We start from the raw sequence: 10120 nt of genomic DNA on the forward strand, positions 1-10120 counted from the left end.
GAATTCGAGGTAATCCTATTTTGAGGAGAAAAATCATAACACATGTAGCCTTACCTTAGACCCCACATCCGACCAATTTCAATTGTTCCTTCTTCATAAATCTTCTGTAAATTTCTTCTTAAGGAGGGGTTGTAATGCTGAAGATGGCTGTGAACCGCCCTCAACATGAACACTTATTCTTCTTCATATTTTTCTCACAAAATTTTCTGAAGAAGAGCATTTCTTTTCTTTATAGTGGAACTTAATATTATTTTGCTTTTTTATTTTCCTTATCGTGCCAGAGTTTTGTGAAGACGTATCACACCAAACATTTACCAGAGCAGGCATTTAGGCCATAACATGGATTTAAGCTATAGAATAAAAGTTATACACTCATACAAGATATATATGTATATATGGTTGCGTGTTTTTTTTTTTCAAAATTAAATTAAATACAAATTTGTTAAATAAAAAATAAATGTAAAAAAAAATTATTTAATTAAAAAAAATAAATATAAAGTATATAAAAAAAATAATTAAATTCTGATTAGATAACCTCAATTTAGTTAGAATACAGACTCAGTACTCTAAAATCTAAATAGTGAATTCTAAAATATTGATTTTCAACGGAATTTCATGGTCCTATCTACTTCCTTTTTAAGTCGTCTATAAAGACTCCTTTCAGCTCGTCTATAACAATCCCCTTCAGGTCGAATATAAAGACTCCCTTCAGCTCGTCTATAAAGACTCCCTTCAGTTCGTCTATAAAGACTACCTTCAAGTCGTCTATAAAGACTACCTTCAAGTCGTTTATAAATATTCCCTTCAGCTCGTCTATAAAAACTCCCTTCAGCTCGTCTATAAAGACTCCCTTCAGCTCGTCTATAAAGACCCCCTTCAGCTCGTCTATAGAGACTCCCTTCAGGTCATCTATAGAGACTCCCTTCAGTTCGTCTATAAAGACTACCTTCAAGTCGTCTATAAAGACTACCTTCAAGTCGTCTATAAAGACTACCTTCAAGTCGTCTATAAATACTCCCTTCAGCTCGTCTATAAAAACTCCCTTCAGCTCGTCTATAAAGACTCCCTTCAGGTCATCCATAGAGACTCCCTTCAGGTAATCTATAGAGACTCCCTTCAGGTCGTCTATAAAGACTTCCTTCAGCTCGTCTATAAAGACTCCCTTCTAATCGTCTATAAAACTCCCTTCAGTTCGTCTATAAAGACTACCTTCAGTTCGTCTATAAAAACTCCCCTCAGTTCGTCTATGAAGAAACCCGGCTTCAGTTCGTCTGTAATGACTCCCTTACCTTCAGATCATCTAAAAAGACTCCAGAGCTGAAGGGAGTCTCATTAATGACACCTTGCTACACTTCATCCTTCAGACTTTTAGCTCGTCTATGAAGACTTACTGCTTCAGCTAGTCAAAAAAAAAAATAACTTCAGCTCATTCATAAAGACTTCCGCCAGCTCGGAAGCCTCTTCTCATTTTTAAAAGACTCCCAGCTGCAACACACCTCTAAAAGACTTTCTTTTAGAGGTCTATTAAGGCATTTCTTGCGGTTGAAAATTGGTCACCTGTGGTCCCCTGCTTTAGCTGACGTTCTGGCCTTTAAGCTGTCAATAAATCTCCTCTCGCATTTAGCTTTTTATAAAAGACTTCCTGCTTCAGACCGCCTATAAAGAATTCAGCTTTCAGCTGATCTATGATTCCGCAGGGCTAGTTTATACAGACTCAGCTTTAGTTCGACCTAAAAGACTTCCCTTAGCTTACATATAAAGAATTCCTTCAGCTTGTCTATGGACTCATTTTGCAAATGAAGAAGATTATTTTCTGTTCGTCTATAAAGTCTTCTGTATATGATCAACTATAAATCAGGTCAATATTTCCCTAGCCTAGTCCAATGTCGCCTCTTATTTATTAGTATGCTGTTCTTCTTGAAAACTTATATAAAAAGGCGGTTTCAATATTTCACGGATTTCATAAAAGTTGACTTCCTGTTTCAGATCGCCTATAAAGAATCCAGCTTTCACAGCTCTTCTATGATTCCGCTGGGCTAGTCTATGAATACCCAGCATATCTAGGAAAAATGTCGTCCCTTCTTCTATAAGTACTTCCTTTAGCTCGCTATAAAGGCTCCCTGTATCCTTTAGCGTGTCCATAGAGGCATTTTGCTGATGAAGAAGGTAATTTTCTGATCGTCTATAAAGACTTCTGTATTTGATCACCTATAAATCAAATTTCTGGTTGCCTATAAAATCTTCCATATCTGATCATGCATAAAATCAAGTCAATATGCCCTTCAGCTTATTTCCCTCAAAAACTTTCTTTTAGAAAATTTGTAAAAAAAGAGGGGTTTCAATGTTTAAGGGATTTTACAAAGGTATTTGGTCTTCGTAATTGGACACAGAAATTTAATTATAAATGGGAAGAAAAATATTTTTTACAAAAAAAAAAAATAAAAAAGGACACCTAATTGGGTTTTTTTAGTTTTTGTTATCTCTATTACTTTTTGTTGCTTTTTTATTATTTTTTTACAGTATTTTACAATTTTTTATTCGTTTTCTTTTTGTGGGTTTCTAAAATAAATTACTTTAAATATTTTTTCCAAAATAACAAAACTTATAATAATTAAAACATGTTTTTTTGTATTTAAATATCAATAATAATAATAATAAAAATTAAAAAAAGAAAAATTTTCTTTAACCAAAAAAATCGTCAAATTATTTACTTAAAAAAATATGCTTATGTCAAATAACAACATAGACATATTAATCATTCTTAATTTAAAAAAAAAAAATAAACAAGAATAAAACACGCGCTTATACATATATATACTTAAATACAGGCGAAGAATAGTAGAAGAGGAAAAGAAGAAGGGTTATAGTGAGGAAAAGAAGAAGTGTTATAAATTTTCATTAATCTGCAAAAAAAGTATTTGAATTTTTATATACTTTATGTTATTATAACTTTATGTTATAGGCAATAAAGATTGGTTACTCAAGAATAATCATCAACAATTCAAATTTACAATCTCAAAATAGTTAACAACTATTGTTTTCAAACGAAGTAAATTGATTTATTTATGATGTTTGATCGTTTTATTTCTGCTTCGCCATAACCCTTCTTCTTGTTTAGTATTTGAATTCGTATTTTTGATTCCTTGTTTTTGTAATTATTGTTGTATATCACTATAATAAAGTTCCATATATTTGTTTTGTTGTTTTTTTTTCATTTTCTGTGTTTTTTCTTTTTTTGTTGTTTTGCGAACGTATAACCTTACGCTTAAATCCAGTTTAAACCTATTAGCATCTACCTCTATATATATGTGGTCTGTATGTGGTGTCTGTGTGTATATATAGATTTATATACATATATAGTCTTACGTCTTCTTCTTCCTCCAACATCTGGATCATGATTGAACACCATTTTCATTTCTTTTTTCTGTTTTGTTTATGATTATGGTTTTTGTTTTTATCTATGAATAAAACTCACTTTGTTGTTGTTGTTCGGGTTCGTGTTGTCCCTTCATTTTGCCCCCGCTGTCGCTGTGGCCGCCGCTGCCAGCGTTGTATTTGAAACAGAGGACGCCGATGCCACCGATGACGATGATGACAGGGAATTAACAGCGCTGCTGTCATGACTTTTATGATGCGTCGTTGTTCCCGACGACGATATTGAAGATTCTGATGCACTGTTGCTTACAGATTGTTGTTGTTGCTGCTGATTGGAGGAGGCATTGGCAGGTGTGGAGGCAGCCGCACTTGGTGTTCCCGCCCCCGCTCCCGACGCTGCCTGTGAATAGTCTAATTTATAAATGGCGCTACGTGTCACATCGTCCATCGACGCCTCCTGGCATTCCCGCCCACTGTGGGTCTGTGAACCGCAGTTGTAGCAGGACAGGGGTTTCGTACTTAAACTCACACTTAGTGAACTGTAGGGTGAGGCTAGAACTGTGGCTTGTGGTGTCTGTTGCAGCTGTGGCGGTTGCCCCGCCGCCTGCTGCTGTCCTGTTGGCGCTGGAATTTGTTGTGGCGTTGGTGGCGGTTGGTTGACAGCGGCTCCACTATTCGTACTCCTCAGGCTACCAGGTGGGGCACCGGGTGGCGGTGCTGGAGCTCCCGACAAAAATGCTATACCAGGTGGATGATAGGTTTGATACAGCAGTTCACCGCCATTGGGTGGCAGCTGAAAACTAGGCACACGGAAAGTGCTGTGTGGTGGCGGCGCCATACCGGGATTGTGGGTCATAATTTGCGGACGTGTTGTCGCGGCCAAATGTTGAGCTGCAGCAGCTGCTGCCGCATGATAAGGATATGTGGCATTGTATTGCTGTTGCTGGTGGGCCGATTGCAACAACACCGAATTCGTTGACAGGACATTGCCCAGTGTGGCTGCTGTACCAGCCGCGGCCGAGGGTGAACTGATTAGCACGGTGTTATTACCCACCATGTTGTTGTTGCTGGAAACCACATTTGCTGCAGGATTGCCACCGGGATTGTTGTTGGTCATGGAGGTTTGCATGACATTTGTGGAGCCGACATTTGCCGGGCCCGGGCCCAACATCATTTCGGCATATATGGCTTGTTGATTGGCTGACTGTTGCTGCTGTTGCTGTTGTTGTTGCTGCTGCTGTTGCTGAGCTGTCTGGGCATAGAGTATAGCACTGTTGGACATCACATTATTTCCACCACCACCAGCGGAGGACATTTTTTCAGATCGGCCATTTAAACGTTGTAGGCCCATCTGTTTGTTATAACTCAACTGTGAGGGCTGATGATGTTTCTGTGTTGGTTGTTGCTGCTGCTGCTGTGACTGTTGGCCATCACCACCTCGCATGGCGGGATTTGTTGTGGCATTGCTCATCATAAGCGTGGGTGTTTCCGGTGGTGATATTTCACCGGATGAACCAATGGAACTACCAGAATCACTGCCCGTACTTTTGTTGGAATTCATACTTGTCATAGTGCTACTGCCATCCATGCTGTGATGGCCACTGGATGACATATCAGACATGGACATATTTTGCATGGCATATGTTAGACCGGCATTGACAGCAAAATTACCCTGATAATGTTGGTTGACTGGCGATTGTTGTTGTTGCTGCTGTTGCTGCTGCTGATGTGGTGGTATATAGGTGTTGGCCTTAATGCGCGGATGATTGCCGGACCGGGTAAAACCATTGCGTATTAGATTTTGTAATTGATTTCCAGTTGTTTCATTGTTCATAACCACCTGGAAGAAGTATAAAAAGGAATTATTAAAAAAATATCATCAACAAGATTATCTCATCCCCTCACTTACCTCCTGTATATGTTTCATACTCGTGGGCATTATCAATTCACCTCCACCCATTTGGGTCATCTGTGGTGGTGGTGTTGTCTCAGCCGATGGACGTCTTATACCTATATTCTTCATACCCGCTAAACGTTGTGACATGTTACGTGTCTGGGAGGGATTTTGTGATGGCTGATGTTGTTGTTGTTGCTGCATTAGACCGCCACCGCTATCGCATGACGATGTACGATTGGGACTTGTGGCACGACTACTCGATGGTGACGACTGTTGGCTCAACATTGGCGACGAGGCTTGTGGTGGATGATCCATGGTTTGCGTTGGCGCCTGATGATATTGTCGCATGGCCCATGTTGCTGCATTGGGATGTGTTAGAATTGTGGCAGCACCACCATTGCTGGCGTCTGGAATGATGTTGGAGGAGAGCATATGTGGCGGAAGGCCATCAACTAGTTGATGTTGTAAAGTGGTGCCATCTGTGGGTGGTATTAACTGTAAAAAATAAAATTAAAATTAGTATTGAATTTTGATATGTTTGTGTGTTTTTTAGATATCAAAACTACAACCTCGTGTTGTTGACGAGTATTAAACATTTTAAAATGATACTTCTCATCTAAGAAATTGGGACTGTGGAAATCTATAGAAAAATAGAAGCTATATGAAAATATATTCCATACATTCTATATAGAACTGAGAAATTTGTGTTCAGGGCTGAGGAACACGGTTGGCAGAAGATCGAATTTAATCCTTTGGATTTCTATCTGAAGAATCTGTTTACGTAGATTGAGGAGTCAGCATTAAGAGACCCAGGAACGGGAATCAGTTCTAAAGGACTAGGGTCTGAATTCTGATTTAAGATAAGTTAACCCTTAATCAGATCATAGAGGCAATATCATATTGTCCCTATCCTCATAGACTCTGAAGTCAATCTACAGAGGCTTTGGAATTAGACCTGAGAGACTAAGTATTTAATTCTAAGACATACAAAAGAACAGTTCCTTTAGTGACCCTAAAATCTGAAGATTCAAGAAAAGACTAAAAATACGTTATTCGAAGAATATCGTTCCTGTAATCATAGGCTGCAGATCCAATATCTAGATACTGTGAAATCAATCCTTAAGAACAGGTAATCAATGACCCGAAGAGACGGGTAATCGTAGTGTATCGGAAATTTATACACAGAAACGAAGGAATCTGTGTGCGGATATCTCACGGACTAATTTTTTCTAGGTCATCGAAGAATGCGAAAAATCAAATCTCATTGTTGACTTGGAAAATCAGCTCTGATGTCTCCAGAGGTCCCGGATTCTTTAACGACTAAAATTTATTTCTATGATTAATTCTTTAAATAGGAGAAGACTGATTGACCAGTGAGCAGGGAATTCATCCCTCAGAGCCTTAGGACGATTCTGTCATTAGAGCCTGAAGTTTCAAAATTCAAAGCTGATGCTGATGATACAATGCTCAGAGACTCCGTATTCTTTTCTGAACGTCTAATGTCCTCAGATTCAGTCCCCATGAACTAAGGATTCAGTGCTCATGGACTGAGGATTTAGACCTACAGGGAAAGGCGAAAGAATACTTCTTCAGCGATTTTGGATGCAGCCATCAGAGTCTGAGGTTTCATTATTCAAAGCTTGAGAATTCAGTCTACAGATACTGAGGGTTAAATACTAAGAAACTGTTCTGAGAGTCGATGAAAATATCAGTATTCAGTCCTTATATTATTTGGAACAATGAACTAAGGGCTGAGGGTTTAGTATTCATATACTAAAAATTGATTCCTCAAATAAAGATGACGCAGCGCTCACTTAGAATTCTGACCTGAAAGTCTGAATATGTAGTTCTCAAATCCGAATCAAACCCTGGAACTGAGGATTAAATTCTCAAAGTCTCAGATTTTTTCATGAAACTCTGATGTCCTCAGATTCTTCATAGTCAGCCCCAATGAACTATATACTATATACTAATAATTGAGTCCTAATACTTGTGTCCTCAAATATAGAAGACGCAGCGCTCACTTAGAATTCTGACCTGAAAGTCTGAATATGTAGTTCTCAAATCCGAATCAAACCCTGGAACTGAGGATTAAATTCTCAGAGATTCAGATTTTTTCATGAAACTCTGATGTCCTTAGATTCTTTATAGTCAACCCAAATGAACTAAGGATTCAGGCCTTAGTGACTGTGGGTTCAGCATTCAAATACTGACAATTCATTACTCAGATAAAAAAGACTCAGCTCTCACTGAGGATTCTGTCCTGAAAGTCTGAGGTTTCCGTACTCAGAGAATGAGTGTTCTGTCCTCAGGTCATGCTTCAGGGACTACTGATTCAGAATTCAATCCTCAGATACTACAGATTTATTTATCAGAGTATGAGGAATAATCATTCAAAGCCTAAGGTTTCAGTCCTCAGTGTAGAGAAATAATTTAGACTGGTGGTTCAGTATTCAGATACTGACAATTCATTACTCAGATAAAAAAAGACTAAGGATTCTGTCCTGAAAGTCTGAGGTTTAAGTACTCAGAGAATGAGTGTTTCGTCCTCAGGTTCTGAGGAGTCAAGCCTCAAGGAATAAGGATTCAGAATTCAAGCCTCAGATACTAAGAAGTTAGTCATCAGAGTATTCTTCAGAGACTAAAGTTTTAATCCTCAGGGTATGAGGAATAATTCCTTGGAAACTAAGGACTCTGTCCTATGAGGCATCAGTCATCGGAGACTGGAGATCCAGAATTCAATCAAATTTAGAGATTGAGAAATCTGTTTTTAAGATTAAGTGTACATTGATGGATGGATGGCAGATGATTCATCCTCTTGAGAGTTTGAGGTTTCAGTCAATATTGAGGATTTCCTCACAGATTAAAGATTCAGCCCTCAGATTATGGGGATTACTTCCTCGGAATTTAAGAACTCTGTCCTAAGATACTGAAGTTTCAGTCCTTGGAAACTGGAGATCTATAATTCAATCCTAAAATACCATCATTAAAATATGCAGAGGTTGAGAAACCTGTTGTAGGATTGAATATTCAGTCTACATAGATGCAGAGGTGGTTAGTTATACGCCTCATCTCCTCTGAGGTTTCATTCAATATTGAGATATTAAGGAATTTGAGGATTAATTCCTCAGAGACTCAGGACTTTGTCCTAAGGAGCTGAAGTTTCAGTTCTCCAATTCTGAAGTTTCGGGCCTCAGAAACTGGATATTCAGAATTCAATCCAAAAAGAAAAACACGATTAAAATATTAAGATATCGAAGAACGAAGTATAGATGGAAGGGTGGGATGTTAGAATCAACTGTATGTGTTAATTTTAGGCCTGAAGGGAAATGACTTCATCCCAATTTCAAATGGAAACAAAAAGGGCCGAACGCCTAATCCGATCTAGGCGACTGCGCATTTGTGTCTGAAGGCGCCTTTTACCACCAAATGGAAGTACATACCCAAAGCACTACACAATCTATGTTAAAAAACAACCAAAACACTCCGAAGTCCTTGACAAGGGAGCTAGATTTCCATGGTACAGGATTACTAATCCATTTTTTTCTTAAACTACCTCTCTAGACTATATTCTATGATCTATGGTCCCAGCTTCCCCTATATCCTGTAACAATCACGGAGGTCAACAAAAAATATTACAATGTAAACACAACAAGACAACAAAAAATAATTATGAAATTTTTACCAATTCTTTTTCACATACATATACGTAGTTTACCTTGGCCAAATGACTCTGGGGATAACTAAGCGGTATTGTACCCTGGGCAAGCATTTGCATAGGTGTCGGTGCCAATAGCTGATGATGTTGACCGGTTGCATGCAGGGCAGCATGTAAAACATGTTGCTGCATCAATTCCTGTTGGGACGGTGGAGGAGGATGTTGGTGCATTTGTTGTTGTTGTGGAGTCATAGGCAGCGTTTGGTTGTCCATGGTTGTGGCAGATTGATGGGCTGTTTGTGGATGGATAGCGGGTTGTTGCTGCTGCTGCGGCTGCTGCTGTTGCTGCTGTGTGGTGTTGCACGATGATGATTGTGGTGGCGGTGATGTTGATGGCGGTGGATCAGCTACCAATTTATTTTCTTTGATTTTTTCAAAAATCTTCATAAATTTCAGATGTTGTTCAAATTCAAATACCGGATGATTTGCCGCCATGGTATAGACCAACAGCAGCTCCTTTAGTGTATCAATATCAGTCATTGTGGAAAAATCCAGCTCACCCCATGACTCAAGGGTGCGAAATATTTCGGTGACATTGGTACGATTACAGGCTCGTATTAGAGCCAAATACAGGGCCATTTTACGACGTACCTTCATATCGGTTGGCTCGCCCTTTTGACAGGCAATCATGTCCGTTGCCAAATCTTGCGGGTTATTGGCCCTTAGCTCCATACCTCTCAGCTCCTGGGAATCTCTCCGGCCCAACTCCTCCAGGCAGGTGCCCAGGAAGCGTAACTCAAATGGCAAACACATATTGAGCAGGGTGCACATAGTGTCTATGCGCTTATAGCTCTCAAGGGCTCTAAACCACATTATCACATCGTTCTTGGTAATCATTTCCACGTTTTTTCTTGCGAATGGCTGGATGTGTTTGTTTGACTGCTGCTGTTGATGGTCGTGGTGGCGTCAGCGATGTTCGGCAAATATATATATTTTTTGTTAGTTTTGCTTTGCTTTTCTCACAGTCCTCCTCACAACAGACCTATGGCGGCGCGTTGACTTTCTAGCACTGCAATTTGTCCTCTAATTGTCTTTGCAATTATTGTTGCTAGTTTGATGGACTTGGAATTGTTGTTTGGGTCTGGACAAAGCCGCATTACTCTGATGCATTTAGGCCAGTCGAGTTTCGA

At 39.2% G+C, this 10120-nt stretch overlaps 1 protein-coding gene across 1 annotated transcript; it reads right to left on the reverse strand.

Annotated features, from left to right (window-relative positions):
• Nucleotides 1-3493: 3493 nt before the first annotated feature.
• Nucleotides 3494-9862, reverse strand: LOC133331951 (methylcytosine dioxygenase TET). The gene is made up of 3 exons (XM_061540339.1): nt 8976-9862; nt 5285-5767; nt 3494-5215 (listed from the first exon to the last, which is right to left on the reverse strand). Exons 1-3 carry the CDS (start codon nt 9825-9827, stop codon nt 3509-3511), a joined length of 3042 nt encoding a protein of 1013 aa, XP_061396323.1. The 5' UTR covers nt 9828-9862; the 3' UTR covers nt 3494-3508.
• Nucleotides 9863-10120: the final 258 nt, after the last annotated feature.

Source organism: Musca vetustissima, unplaced genomic scaffold, assembly GCF_032173495.1.
Source record: "Musca vetustissima isolate MV318-11 ecotype Yass unplaced genomic scaffold, APGP_CSIRO_Mvet_v1 utg3401, whole genome shotgun sequence".
Classification (NCBI taxonomy): domain Eukaryota; kingdom Metazoa; phylum Arthropoda; class Insecta; order Diptera; family Muscidae; genus Musca; species Musca vetustissima.

Coding starts and splice junctions, on each gene's coding strand:
- LOC133331951 (XM_061540339.1), bottom strand. CDS start 9,827: ATGATTACCAAGAACGATGTGATAATGTGGTTTAGAGCCCTTGAGAGC. Junction 5,768..8,975: donor CCAAGGTAAACTACGTATAT/GTATGTGAAAAA, acceptor TATTTTTTACAG/TTAATACCACCCACAGATGG. Junction 5,216..5,284: donor GTATGAAACATATACAGGAG/GTAAGTGAGGGG, acceptor TACTTCTTCCAG/GTGGTTATGAACAATGAAAC.